This window comes from Trypanosoma rangeli (assembly GCF_003719475.1).
Source record: "Trypanosoma rangeli strain AM80 chromosome Unknown Tra_15.4_contig_00194, whole genome shotgun sequence".
NCBI lineage: Eukaryota > Euglenozoa > Kinetoplastea > Trypanosomatida > Trypanosomatidae > Trypanosoma > Trypanosoma rangeli.
In genome coordinates, this window is record NW_021705934.1 from 115 (window position 1) to 13,440 (window position 13,326).

Genomic DNA, 13,326 nt, shown 5'->3' on the forward strand with positions numbered 1-13,326 from the left:
GCTCGCGCTTGTATGCCGACGGGTCCACTGGCTTGTAGGCGTCATGCGATGTGGAGCGGAAGTGGTCGGGGTCAACGTGGCGCGGTCCCACCTCTCCGTCCTCCTCGTGCAGCCGCTCGCGCTTGTACGCGACGGGTCCACTGGCTTGTAGGCGGCAGTTATGGTTGTTGACGACTGATTTTGTAGAGGTCGCAATCTGTAGCTGTCGGTGTATTCGGATTGGAGATTGGTATTCCCATTTATTGCGTGATATTTCATTTCTTGGTTGTGGTTGGACGAGAGTGTGTGTACTTGTCTTGTTCGAGTGGTTTGCAGGGGAAATAAGGGGTGGAGGTTGGAGGTTATTTTTTTAATAAATCCGCTTTGAATTTTTATTTTATTGTTGTGTATGTGTTTGTTGGTCATTATTATTATTATCGTTTTTTTTTTGTGCAGTATTTGTATTTTGAAAGTAGTTACATACATTGGGTGTGAATGGAGGGGTTATCTCAGTTACATGCGTGTGTTTTATTGTGGCTTTTGATTTTGCGCCATTTGTCGTTGGAAGTGGTAGCTCTCGACTGGTATGTCCATTACTGTCTTGGTGGTGTTAAACCTTCCGTAGTTGTCTTCGTCTGCTGTGGAACACTGTTTTGAAGCATTAGGTGAGTCGCTAAAGGTATGCCCATATATCTCCCTAACTGTGGTATTGAGTTGGCCTGTGGAACGGCGTGATCTACCATATTTGCTGTTTATGAAGTGTTGTTGTGTTTCTCCGTATGTGGTACTTGTAGGAATCCATTCAAGGGTGGTTGTTTTTCCCTCACCCAAGATGAGCTCTTTCCCGAGCCCCCTGGGCCGCATCATGGGCTGCAGCGAAGTTCTACCTTGATTGGAGTAATCGGCCTTATACACGGTGCATGGCGGCCCTACAGGATGATCCATCGCCAGTGTAAATTTACGACCACTCTCGTCGTAGATGCGGCCCTCTTGCCAGTTGTCTATGAGGACACCATTGTTATAATGGTTGTCAAATGATGGCAAAGATCGGTCGGTGGCTTCCTGCGCCGCGGCGCGGAGATTGCTTGCGCTCCGCATGACGTGCGTTTGTGGTTTCCTTTTAATGCATCCACCACATAAACAATTAAAAGAAGTCCGCAAGCAAAATAATAATGGTATTGACACTGAGAGGCAAGGGAGACATATATACATTAGTTAGTGTTGCTATCATGGTGTCTTTCTCGCTGCCATGCAGAAGGCGGAATAAAATATCATAGAACATAAAGGAAGAACAGAGAGAGTCCAAGGCGTAAGGGCAGTTTGTTTTTTCGTTAAAAATAATAACAATAATAATACGCAGGAAATTACGCGCTGCTCAACTCCTTTTCAACCCGTTTCTTGGTGTTATTTGGTGGCACCTATGACTGTCAACTTTTACACGTTGTCGCTCCGCCGCTTATTTGTTTTTTTTGCCTGCTTGGTTTCCGAGTGTCCCTTGACGGGGACAACATCCGGTATGGAGTGTGACGAAACTAATTTCATGGTCTTTAATTTGCTGGAGCTGGTGCGACGCATCTTTGCGGTTGTTGCCTGCTGCTCCTGCTGCTGATCCACGCGCTCCTCCTTCTCCCACTGGCGAGTTCGCTTTTCTGCCGCGTTGGCCTTCAATGTGTTCACACGCTGCCCAAACTGATCCTCCACCTGAAGCTTCGCCTGCACCTTCGCAGCCGAGACTTCATCAAGAACACGCAATACCTCCTTCTCACTGACACCCTTGGCCTTCCAAAGCGTCATGGTGTACTTAATTTTCTTCTCTAGACGGCGCACCAAGTCCACGTCGTACTCCGTCACAAAGGCAACGGAAAGACCCTCACGACCAGCACGCGCTGTGCGACCCACGCGGTGCAAGTACGTAGGCGCCTGCTTGGGCAGGTCGTAGTGCAACACCAGACCCACAGTGGGGATGTCCAAACCGCGACTCGCGATGTCCGTTGCCACCAAAATGCGGGCAATTCCTAGCTTGAATGTAGCCAAGTTGTCGAGTCGGTGTTTCTGTGAGATGATCGAGTTAAGACTGCAGACGGGGAATCCTAACAGCTGTAACGTCAGTCGAACAACTTCACAACGCATGCAGGAATTGGTGAAGACAATGGTGGATTGCTCCGTCCCCGCAGCCCGAAGGGACGCGACGAGATAAGCTAGCTTCACCATATTGGGGATAAAGAGGTATCGCTGCTGCAACGAGTCGGCAACAGCATACGACCCAGCTGTAGCCCCGCAACCATCTGTGGCAGTGGTCACTGTGTTGATGGCGAACACTTCGAGCTGTTGAGCGGCATCCGACATTCCAAGACGTTCCAGCCACCCACCTTCTTCCACACGCGTGAGGCGCTGCTCCAGTGTGGCGGTAAACAGCAGCACACGCCGCTCGGGGCGTGCGGGGGGAAGCAGACTAACAATCTCCGCTACATCTGTTTCAATGTCACCGCTCGTCAGCCTGTCCGCCTCGTCAAGCACAAGAAAACGCAGGTGAGAAAAGGCTTTGCGGGCCTCTGGGAAGGTGTCTAACGTAAATTTCAGACGGCCCGGCGTGGCAACAACGACATGTGGGCGGGCTTTTAATGCGTCCAGCTGTTGCTCATGCGGCACACCACCAATAATGATGGCGGGGCGTATGTGCAAAGGAGCACCGAGCGCCACAAACTGATCCAAGATTTGGTATGCAAGTTCACGGGATGGCGTCAACACAAGCGCGAACACCCCGTACAGGTCCTCAGCAAGAATTTGCAGCAGTGGGAGGGCAAATGATGCCGTCTTACCGCTTCCAGTGGCCGCGCCTCCCACCACGCATTTGCCGGCTAGAATCGCGGGAATGCAAAGTTTCTGGATCGGTGTGGGGTGGTGCAACGCCATGTAGGCACACTGCTTCGATAGCCACTGGTGGATGCCAAGCTGCTCAAACTCGCTCATCCTGTCCACCTTCTTACTTCCTGGCTACACCGTGAACACCACGAACACTAGGCTAGGAAACCCAAAAAGCATGGGAAAAAAACATTTTAAAAACTAATGACAGACCACGGCAATCCAGTAGCGCATAAATAAGCAGCAAAAGAGTGAAGCAATAAAAGGGCAGACTCTAATTTTATTTTTTTAAAGAGATACTTAATGGTAAAAGCGAGTTCATCTTAGAACTCACTTCCTCTTATTTCCGTTAGGTGGGCTTCTTCTTATTCTTCTTCTTTTCCTTTCTCCCCCATCCCCACCCCTCGCACTCCGAGGTACAACTCTCACGGGCCCCATAACAACACTTAAAAAGATTGGCAATTATTTTTGCTTCATCGTTTCATTGCTTTTTGGTTGTGCGTTTATTGACTTCCTTTTATTCTTTCTTGTCTCTACCTGCCCAACCCACATGCTTTGCGTTTTGCCATAAAATAAAACCCATAGAAGACAATATAAAGAAGAGCCTTTTTCCCACAGAAAACGAGATCCCCTGAAAAAATTTCGGTGACTTGACAGGCAAGCGGGAATGATGTGGGTCGTGCCGTGGACTTCCTATAAAGTCGGCCAGGGCTAGCCCAACTTTGATCACTAGTCTGAGTGAAAACATTACGGCGTTCTCTCATGACGCTCTTGCACTCCAGTATATATATATATTCTTATTGGAGTGGTCACGTAGATCTCTTTCATTGCGCCCCCCCCCCTCCCCCACGTTTTTGTTTTATGAAAAATAACAAACAAAAGTAAACCATTATTTATTTCCTTACAAATCTGCCTCTAGAACCGTTTCTGTCTTTGTCCCCTTCACGTAATAGTAGGAGGGGGTACGCATGGAACACAACTCCTCTGCACTTGTGGGATGCACACCAATTGTGTTGTAAAAGTCAGAGATTTTGGCATTCATCTTGAGACAAATTCCAACAGCTTGAATGATTTCAGGAGCATTGTCTCCTAGAAGATGTACCCCAACCACTGTACCATCGATGTGATTGGTGATTACCTTTGCCACAAACTTCTTGTACTTGGACCCACTGACATTGTGCATAAGCGGGGTAAAGCTTGAAAGATACACTGCCACTGTATCGTACTGCTTCGAGGCAGCTTCCTCGGTGAGGCCGCAGGTGCCAATAGGAGGAATAGAGAAGACGGCACTCGCCACACGGGTGTGATCAGTCTTTCGTGGCTTGTTACCAAAGACGGTATCGATGAGGGCAGAAGCCTCGTTGATGGCCACAGGTGTCAACATGACACGCTGCGTAACGTCGCCAATAGCGTATATGTTAGGAACATTCGTGCGAGAGTACTCATCAACTTGCACGGCACCCTTGTTAAGCACAACACCTGCGTTCTGCAGTTGTAAATCATTGGTGCGAGGGATACGGCCAACGGCCATCATGACAACATCAAAGTCCATCGTTTTACCGCTTTCGAAGGTTACATGCTTGCTGCCGTCCGGGTTCAGCTCCACCTTGGCGGGATTTTCCTTCGTCATGATGTCAATTCCGTTGGCAGTGAGCTGTTTTGTGAGTTCCTCACGAAGAGTGTTGTCAAAGCCACGGAGGATGAGGTCACGGCGGTAGCACAACGTTACCTTTCCATCCTTCGGTTTGTAGGCATTAAAAATGCCAGCAAACTCAACGGAAATAAATCCGCCGCCGACGGTAAGCGCACGGCGTGGCGGCTCTGGCAGGTAAAACGCCTCGTTGCTGCTGATGCAGTGCTCGATACCGGGAATGTTCGGCATTTGTGGCCACGAGCCGGTAGCAATAATAATGTGCTTCGTCTCCAGGCGCTCCCTCACAGCGCTGCTCGAGTCCGCAGTCTCGCGAACATTCACAACTGTCGCCGACTCCAGAGAGCCCCAGCCCAGGAAGAACTCCAGACCCTCGGTCTCCTCGAACATGCCCTCGTAACTTTTGTTGATATCCAACACCGCCTCGTCCTTTGCAGCAATGAGTTTACTCCAGTCTGCCTTGAGGGTGCTGCGGTCAAACTCCCACCCGAAACCTCGCGACTCGCGCAGCTGGTCCATGTATTGCGCTCCAGTAACCATCAGTTTCTTCGGAACACATCCAACGTTGACACATGTGCCACCCATAGCCGAAAAAAATGGTGGACCATGAGCCTTCTGAACGTCAATCACCGCCACTCGTTTCTTGTAGAGAGTCGCGGCATTCCAAGCGGCCTCGAGACCGCCTGACCCGGCACCAATGACAACCAAATCAAATGCTTTCATCGAAAGAGGTCTGAAGCGCTGAAAGAGAAGAATGTTTGCTCGCAAAACTGTTCACGGAAAAAAATAATAAAGGCTTGTAATGAAGAACCAACTCCTGTTCTAATCACTCATGCACCTAAATCCAAATGTACGTGCACACACACACAGAGGGAGAGAGAGAAATGAAAAAAGTAAAAACAAAACAAAACATTAAAGGGCCAAACAACCCAAAGAGACTTCCAAGATTGATGAATTGAGACATGAGACACGAGGATTCATTGGTCGCATTTGTTTTCTTTTCGCTTTCTCTCTCTCTTGGTCGATCTCACCTTGAGTTTTCCTCCTTCCTCCCCCTTCTCCAACAATTACTCCTCCACTGCACGTTGGTTCTCTCATTCCACTACCACTACTGAAGGCTCTACTTAAAAACGCCGCGCGGCATCTTCGGTCCGTTCAGTGGAAACGGGGTTATATCCTCAAAGTAGCGAACGTGAAATTCGTTGGCGCGATCCTGCACTGCCCGCACCGCCCCCTGTCGACCATTGTAAAAGCCCATGACTCGTACAACAAGTTCAATCTTCTCACCCCGCCCAATAGGCCGCCCTTCGTTTGCTCGAATTTCACGTAGCTTTGGCAACAAATCGTTCAGATACATGCTTGTGACCTGATGGCCATTGTCCGTAGAGCCATCGCTTCGGAAGCCACGATCACCACCTTTTAGACCTCTGTTACCCGCCGTATAGGTGGGAAGAATACGCTTTCCTTCGTACGTGTACGCCACCGCGTACGTGTTACGCCGACGTGAAATCAAATAAAGGAACACCATGTCATTTGTGTATTTGGGCATCTCCCCCCACATATCCAGTTGGTTGTAGTCCGTCACCCCGTGCGGCATCTCGCTCTCCTTGACAAGAGAGTAGCCAAACCGACTCTTAAAATAATCGTTTCCAAGCACCCGCGGGGGGAAGTCATGCTCTTCTGCACCTCCAGTCTCTTCAGTTGTCGCTGCACCATCGACGCATGTTTCAAGACGGCGCTTCTTCTCCTCCTCATACCAGACTCTTTCGTTAAACACACGTTGGTGTTGTGCTACATCCCCCTCTACCAACCGCTGCATCTCCTTCTGCACCGTCTCTAAAGAGCTGCACGCTGACATGCGCTCCCAATCCCCCTGCGGGAGCTGGGCAGCAACCTTGGTCTCCATTTTATCTGCATCGTCCTCAACGTCGCGCCGCATTAACCGGTCATTTGTGGAGCGAATAAGAAACTCATTAAAGCACTGTTGCCCGCCCTGTTGGGGCTTCAGCAGTGCCGGCACACGGCGATATTTGTCGGGAAACATGCCAGCCCGTGGTCGAGGTTTACCTCGACGCAGCAGAGCAAGCGACAGACGCATCGTCTACGACCACGTCCCCCTATCAAGGACCCCAACTCTTCCCAAACTTCTGCAAACAGGGTGAAACAACAAGGCAGCCACATTCCAATATATATATATATATACATCATGTGAGAAAAAGAGATAAAAGTTGTTGGGTGGGTAAGTGCGGCAATCAAAAACAATAATGTAAACCAGAGGAAAGGCGGGATACAGGCAATAACTATTGTCAACAAGACCCGAATATAATGTTTATGCATATTCCCTCCTTGCTTTAAATAATAATAATTCTTCTCTGATTCGATAGGACTGTCCTCACTGTAATTGAGCGTCATGCTCTCTACACTCCACGCAACTGGTACTTATCCCCAATTTGCAGGATTACTCCCACCTCGTTCAGCTGGTGCAACATGGCATTGGCATTGCGGCAGCCGGCTTCCTCACAGGCGGCAAGAATAACTCGGTGGGGAAGAGCATTAACACCCGTACGGCAGACTTCCGCCTTAAGAGTGCTTAAAATCATCTCCCGCTGGCTCATCTTTTTAGCGGCGGCAGGGCGAAGGGAAGAAGTGCGAGAGGGGCCGCGCAGACTCCCAGAGCATTGCCGCAACAGCTCCACGGCGTACTGCGCATCATAAGCAGTTACTTCGTGACGAAGTTCAACTTTGGCACGCGCTTCTGCCACACGAATTAGAGCCTGCAAGAACCGCGGTGTGACAGGCAATTCATCATCCCGCATCTCTGCCCGTCTCGCCAGGTAGTGTGACTTCAGGACTTCGCTCGCCTCCTCACGAAGGGAAGGATGACAGTGATGGCGGCAGAAGGCCACAAAACGCTGCACCAACTCAACGGAAAGTGACATCCCGCCACCTGTACCTCCTGCGTGACGTGCTCCAGCCTCGTCATGTGGACGGTGTAACCGCAGGACATGCTCTGAGAGTGAGCGAGTACAATCCGTGTGTGGGTCGCGTAGACAGACAACAATATCAAAGCGACTGAGTAGTGCGGGGGAAAGGTTTAGATTCGCTGTCACAGCCTTTGAGTCATCGAATCGGCCACCGGAAGGATTACCTGCAGCAAGAATAGCTGTACGCACTGGAACAGAAAAAACCATCCCCGCCTTTGCCATAGAGACTGTCTCCTGCTCCATCACTTCAAGAAGTGCCCTGTGTTCTGTGACACCCTTGTCAATTTCGTCTATGCATGTAATTCCCCCGTCACCATGCACAACCGCTCCAGCCTCAAAGGATGTTTCCCCCGTGGTTGGATCTCTTGTAAGCGTGAGTGTCAGACCGCAAGAGGACGAAGTGTGAGCACACACAAAGGCACTACGGGCTGCAATGGTGCAGGCAGAACGCAGCAGCTGTGATTTCCCAAGACCTGGATCACCCACCATGAGTAAATGAATATTGCTGCGTGTACGCATCTTATGTGCAGTGCCTCCCACCACAGCCAAAACAATGGCTTCCTTTACGTGTCGTAACCCAAAAATAAATGGTGCAAGGGAGGCACATAAACGTTCAAACCACTGCGGATGCCGCACCATCTCGTAAAATTGTGCACTTTCTTCTAATGAGTTCATCGACAGCGACACACCCCGCTCAGTGCCATGTCGGCTTCCCTCTATTGAGTACGCTCGCACAGCTATTTGCTGCGTGGCGTCACCACGCCCCTCACCACGCCTAGCAGCAAGAACACCACACACGACAACGGACTCACCCACCGTCACGGCATCAATCCAGATACTACGCAACTCCACTGTCATCATCTTGTGAATACTACCGCCACCTGCGGATCCGTCGTAGACGTCGGCCTGTTCCTGAATCTTTAGCACCTGCACCTCCTCACACTTTCCCTGGCCCACCAGCGGGGACCACTTGTACCCGCTGCATCTACCGCGACAGGACCCAGGGTACACCAGAACGCCATCCTCAGTTGCAACCTCCACAACACCCCCACAGGAACCGCAGCAAAACGCCATCTTCACACACACCACACGGGACGGGCTCATACGAACCACGGTCCCACGAATCATCACAAGCCGGCCAAGTGAAGAGGCGCCCAAGGCATCAAATGACCTCGCGGAAGCATCGTCACCAATGACAGAACAAACCAACTGCCAGCTTCCGACAGCTCCCCGTGGATGTCCCTCCGACGGTTGCTGGTAGTCCAGCACCCCCCTAAAAAATTCCAGTAGTGGCACAATAATGTGCGGCTGATTCACAAGGGCAGTTCGCATTTCTTGTGTGAAGCTCTCACTACGGAGGTCCACTGTAAAAGTAAATATTGAAAGTGTCAAGGAAGCGTGATTGGACGACGATGACGCCGCAGACTTCAACGGTAGTGAAGCCAAAAAACCGGCGAATAGTTTCCACATTTCCCCCACAATCTCCTCTCCAAAGGACAAAGGAGCGAGGGATGCACAATGCACCTGCCACAACACCTTTACCGTTTCATGTGGAATGCCACCTATAGACATAACTTGAAAGACTAGAGTCTTCCTACAATAGAAACGAGAGGAAAGAAACACAAGCTGCATTTGTCTTCACCAGGCACGTGCCTCCTCAGTTCATACAGGTATCAAAGACTACGCACACGTACGTACACATACATACACACACACTCTTTCGCTCCAAATAAACGTATACATGCGTTTACACGTAAAAAGCAGGACAGTCAGGGGGTAGGGACCCAAGTAAAACAAGTTCAAAGCATGTTTTTTTTTCCTCTCTCTTTTCCAGCTCCTTCCTCCTGTACGATCTAATGTGTAGCATTCAAGAAAATAGAGATGCACATTAGTATTCATGTGTTAACGTTTTTACTCTCAAAGGAGATTTTTCCCTTTGAACAATTTTGTAAGCTGACCGTTTAGCAGCATATTCTTGCACACATCGTATCCCCCAACGAGTTCCCCGTCAATATACAGCTGCGGATACGTCGGCCAGTCACTGTACGTCTTGAGTCCCTCACACACCTCATCGTCGTCAAGGACATTAAAGAAGCTATAGGGGACATCCAGCTGCCGCATCATGTCCACCATCTGCACTGTGAAGCGGCAACGGGGTTGCTCCGGTGTGCCGGTGAGAAAAATGACCACACGATCCCTCGAGATGATGTCTTGAATAGAGGCTGCAAGTTCGGGAGCCACCTTGCCAGGCGCATAGCTCCATCTCGTGTGTCGCAACAGAAGAAGCCTCGACGCAAACATGCTGCGCAACTCCTCCTTAATTTAGCAACACTCCCTCAGCCCAATATAGTACACACACATACAAGAAAAAAAAAGGAGGGGGGAAGGAAGCAAAAAGACAAACAAGAGTAAAACGAGAAAGTTTGGGAAAAGAAGAAAACAATAGGATATACGCAGGCAAAATAATACCAGTTCAGTCAGCTCTGCATTGTTCCATCTTTTTGTTTTTGTTTTTCGGTTGTGTGCGTGTGTGTGTTTGCTATCCTCCACACAAGGAAAAAAAATCAGACAAAAATATATTAGTTAAACACCCTTACTTCCCACAAAGTGAAGAACGTCATCTGTGAAGTACAAACCTGCAGTGGCAAAGTGCGACGAATGAAAACCTCCAGAAAGTGGAAAAGAACGGCACACAACAGAGCCGTCAGTGCAGCGCAGGCAGTGGAGCTTTTCAGCAGCGCGAACAGCCCACACACCCTCGCAACAATACGCCATAAGCGTCTCAGCATTGCCAGCGTCCTTGACATCACGTAAGTCCCACAGCGGCTCCGACCAAAATGGCTTCTCAGCGCGGCGTTGATCATACATAAGGGCGGTACCACAAGTAGTTACCACGGCATAATATCCACTCCCGGCAACGCCTGACTGTACAGCCGTAACATGTCCTTCTCCGTCTGGTAATCGAAGCTCCATCAATGTCTCCCCAGAGGCGGGAGAGATGAGCGATACGCCGCGTCGCGTGGTTCCCACGAAACAGCCCGAAGTAACCTGTTGTTGTACAAATAATCGTTCCAACGTGCCGTCAACCTTTATCGTGTGTGCCTCCTCTCGCTCAAACGATATTGCCCACGCAGCATTTGTTTCACCTTGACGCGTGCAGACAGCGTCCACCCCACTGCTATCCCGCACCGGAACAACCTGATCGATCCGCGGGGTCGTATCCCATGCGTTGCCGACGAAAATAGTGCCGCTATCCTGATCAACCGGCGACACACGATTTGACGCCTGAGAAAAACGGTGCAGCGTAAGAGTAGCAAAGGTGTCCGCTAATGCAAAAATATGCTCGTCGTTCGCGTTAATGGGCCGAAATGCACAGGCCGTCAGTGTGCGATGGGACTGCAAAATAAATCGGCGAAGACAGATCTTGTGGTCCTGTAGCACCGCAACGCAGGCCTTCTCCCGACCCATCAGTAGCAGCAGCAACGGTGACGTCAGAGAGTCCTGGGGCACCGCTGCGTCATGCGCCAAAAGAGGAAAGGGGCACGTCACAGTACGGGCGGGCACGGCAGTGATGTCAATCATCCCGCATCGCCACGCAGCTCTGCAAGTGAATGACACTCACTCACGTCGCTTTGTCTATCCTTATTATTGTTATTTTGCTTCTCTTCGCGTTCTGTTTCATAGAGACAGAAAAAGTCATGCAGTTTAGGCATGCGATGAAAATAGCAAAAATGAACAGAGATACACACTCCTCCAAAACGCATCATGAACAATATCTTTGTGAAAATGTCTCCAATGCATCCGATTCCTTCCCCCTTACACCACGCTCCTCCCTCTCTATAACCTTAACTAGCAAATCTAAAAAGGGAGCAAACATAGAAATGAGGGCATAACCACACTACTCATGGGGGAAAAAAAAAGCATTGGCTCCATCGTTCTCCGTTTGTTTACGAGTTTTGTTTTTCACTTCACCTTGGCCCCTGAAACAGGTAATACGTTCCTCGTGTCAACGCGACTGCCACCGGTAGTGGGGAGGCCCACAAGTACTTTAAAGCTATCGTACAGCACCCACTGCATCCCCGTAAGTGTCCCCACCATCAACAAGCGAGGACCAATACCCTTCCAGACTCCCCACCACCCAATAGCATGTAGCAAATGACAAAAGGTACTCGTCGTGCCCTTGACAGTGTCAATCCGCTGGTTTAGCTTGGACACGATTGTGTCAGCAGGGTGAGAGACGATACAACAAAGCACCCCCGCCAACAGTCCCGCCAACAATGACACAAAAATTTGCACAGCCTTAGGCGTAGCACTCTGCGGAGTGCTTCCAAACACCTTATACAACTGCTGTGCAATGCTTTCAAAACTCATAAACTTTACAACCGTATACGGAACCTGGCGGCACCAGAGCACCGTGAGACCCTTGTAAAACCCACGGTAACCTTCTGCTGCCCACATCATCGGTACAATGACACCAATCTGCGTACGGTGCACACTTGTGGTCTGTATCTTAATTTTAATGGCCTCCCATGGAGAAAGAAAAACGTCTGCAATCATTTCCGCAAAAAAACTTGCAACCAGAAAAGTTAGTAATTCGCACAAATTATTTGAGGATTGCGGCGGCGATTTCCCCATCGCATGCTCCATGCAGTACCCTTTTAACATACATTTAAACATTTCGTAAAAAAAAACTTAAACCCCCCCTGGAGGGAATAGCCAAAAAAAGTGGGGACCCACCCGCGGTAGAAAAATGATATACTACCAAAAAGTGAGCTCCCAGCATCCCTATAAATGGTACGAAATCCCTCCAACACGGAATCGTATTCTCCAACCTGCATGCGGCACTTAACAAGATCCACAGGCGTCAAAAGCGTGTGAGGAAGACCACTCACAACACCGCCAAAAAAACAACAGAACAAATATGTTGCTGAACAAGAAAGCATTGATCCATCGCCGCCGGCTAAGAATTGCATATAGATTAAAACAACTAAACATAAAAACGCAAAAATAACACGAACTCCCACACGGCCAATACTGCTCGTCAGCATCACCCACGAAAAAAAATGGGTATTCTCTGTAAGAGCAACTCCCAAACGCGGTGAAGGTTCATTCTCCCTCGTAATGGCAGAAGCCATGAACGTCCTAAACACAACTAACCTCCTTCTCAAGATCAACCAAAAAAAAAAATAACAATAACAATAACAAAAAGCTCAAGAAACAAAAAAAATGCAAAAAACTACACAACACTAAAACACACAAAAAAACAACAACCCAACCAACAAAACTAAACATTTCAACCCCATAAAACAAAAAAAAAACAACACAAAAACTCAAAACTATTAACAAAAAAACACACGTCAGAAAAAGGACCAACAAACAAACGCCAAAAAAAAAAACCATTTGAAAAAAATCATCTGGAGGCGTGAGAAACCGCCTTGGTGCCCTCCGCCATCGCGTGCTTTGCCAGGTCGGCCGGTAGCACAAGGCGCACCGCCGTCTGCAGCTCGCGCGCACCCAACGTGCGCTTCTTGTTGGCACGCACAACCGTGGCAGCCTCGGACGCAATGCGCTCAAAGAGATCGCTCACGAACGAGTTCACGATCTTCATTGTCCGGCTCGTCATCGACATCTGGTCGTTGATCGACTTGAGCGAGCGGTTGATGTAAACATTCCACGTCCGCTTCGGCTTGCGGTGCGACCTCTTGGCGCCCTTGCTGCGTCTCGCCGAGGAGCTCTTCGGAGTGGCCATGACCTTGCTTGCTTTAGGTTGGGTTGAGTTGAGTTGCTTGTGTCGCTGAGATGCTCTGCGGGGGACAAACCCAAAAAAAAAAAAAGACGAAGACGAAAACG

General features: G+C 49.5%; 10 protein-coding genes across 10 annotated transcripts, besides 4 other annotated features; all 10 read right to left on the minus strand.

Moving 5' to 3' along the window:
• The first annotated feature begins 367 nt into the window (after nt 1–367).
• Nucleotides 368–447: a microsatellite.
• Nucleotides 448–507: 60 nt separating this feature from the next.
• TraAM80_05731 (uncharacterized protein) lies at nt 508–1,077 on the minus strand (the record flags this gene model as incomplete). The annotated part of the gene is made up of 1 exon (XM_029382601.1): nt 508–1,077. The coding sequence occupies one exon, from the start codon at nt 1,075–1,077 to the stop codon at nt 508–510; it is 570 nt and encodes a 189-aa protein (XP_029237586.1).
• Nucleotides 1,078–1,311: 234 nt separating this feature from the next.
• Nucleotides 1,312–1,334: a microsatellite.
• A 79-nt stretch (nt 1,335–1,413) lies between these two features.
• On the minus strand, nt 1,414–2,949 carry TraAM80_05732 (putative ATP-dependent RNA helicase; the record flags this gene model as incomplete). The annotated part of the gene is made up of 1 exon (XM_029382602.1): nt 1,414–2,949. One exon carries the CDS (start codon nt 2,947–2,949, stop codon nt 1,414–1,416), a length of 1,536 nt encoding a protein of 511 aa, XP_029237587.1.
• Nucleotides 2,950–3,199: 250 nt separating this feature from the next.
• Nucleotides 3,200–3,229: a microsatellite.
• A 513-nt stretch (nt 3,230–3,742) lies between these two features.
• TraAM80_05733 (trypanothione reductase) lies at nt 3,743–5,215 on the minus strand (the record flags this gene model as incomplete). The annotated part of the gene is made up of 1 exon (XM_029382603.1): nt 3,743–5,215. The coding sequence occupies one exon, from the start codon at nt 5,213–5,215 to the stop codon at nt 3,743–3,745; it is 1,473 nt and encodes a 490-aa protein (XP_029237588.1).
• Nucleotides 5,216–5,612: 397 nt separating this feature from the next.
• Nucleotides 5,613–6,590, minus strand: TraAM80_05734 (uncharacterized protein; the record flags this gene model as incomplete). The annotated part of the gene is made up of 1 exon (XM_029382604.1): nt 5,613–6,590. One exon carries the CDS (start codon nt 6,588–6,590, stop codon nt 5,613–5,615), a length of 978 nt encoding a protein of 325 aa, XP_029237589.1.
• Nucleotides 6,591–6,677: 87 nt separating this feature from the next.
• Nucleotides 6,678–6,697: a microsatellite.
• Nucleotides 6,698–6,909: 212 nt separating this feature from the next.
• TraAM80_05735 (putative DNA replication licensing factor, putative,minichromosome maintenance protein-like protein) lies at nt 6,910–9,048 on the minus strand (the record flags this gene model as incomplete). Its single annotated transcript, XM_029382605.1, has 1 exon — nt 6,910–9,048. One exon carries the CDS (start codon nt 9,046–9,048, stop codon nt 6,910–6,912), a length of 2,139 nt encoding a protein of 712 aa, XP_029237590.1.
• A 345-nt stretch (nt 9,049–9,393) lies between these two features.
• Nucleotides 9,394–9,777, minus strand: TraAM80_05736 (glutaredoxin-like protein; the record flags this gene model as incomplete). The annotated part of the gene is made up of 1 exon (XM_029382606.1): nt 9,394–9,777. The coding sequence occupies one exon, from the start codon at nt 9,775–9,777 to the stop codon at nt 9,394–9,396; it is 384 nt and encodes a 127-aa protein (XP_029237591.1).
• A 282-nt stretch (nt 9,778–10,059) lies between these two features.
• TraAM80_05737 (uncharacterized protein) lies at nt 10,060–11,058 on the minus strand (the record flags this gene model as incomplete). Its single annotated transcript, XM_029382607.1, has 1 exon — nt 10,060–11,058. One exon carries the CDS (start codon nt 11,056–11,058, stop codon nt 10,060–10,062), a length of 999 nt encoding a protein of 332 aa, XP_029237592.1.
• A 381-nt stretch (nt 11,059–11,439) lies between these two features.
• Nucleotides 11,440–12,123, minus strand: TraAM80_05738 (putative mitochondrial carrier protein; the record flags this gene model as incomplete). The annotated part of the gene is made up of 1 exon (XM_029382608.1): nt 11,440–12,123. One exon carries the CDS (start codon nt 12,121–12,123, stop codon nt 11,440–11,442), a length of 684 nt encoding a protein of 227 aa, XP_029237593.1.
• Nucleotides 12,124–12,134: 11 nt separating this feature from the next.
• On the minus strand, nt 12,135–12,611 carry TraAM80_05739 (putative mitochondrial carrier protein; the record flags this gene model as incomplete). Its single annotated transcript, XM_029382609.1, has 1 exon — nt 12,135–12,611. One exon carries the CDS (start codon nt 12,609–12,611, stop codon nt 12,135–12,137), a length of 477 nt encoding a protein of 158 aa, XP_029237594.1.
• A 275-nt stretch (nt 12,612–12,886) lies between these two features.
• TraAM80_05740 (histone H2B) lies at nt 12,887–13,225 on the minus strand (the record flags this gene model as incomplete). Its single annotated transcript, XM_029382610.1, has 1 exon — nt 12,887–13,225. The coding sequence occupies one exon, from the start codon at nt 13,223–13,225 to the stop codon at nt 12,887–12,889; it is 339 nt and encodes a 112-aa protein (XP_029237595.1).
• Nucleotides 13,226–13,326: the final 101 nt, after the last annotated feature.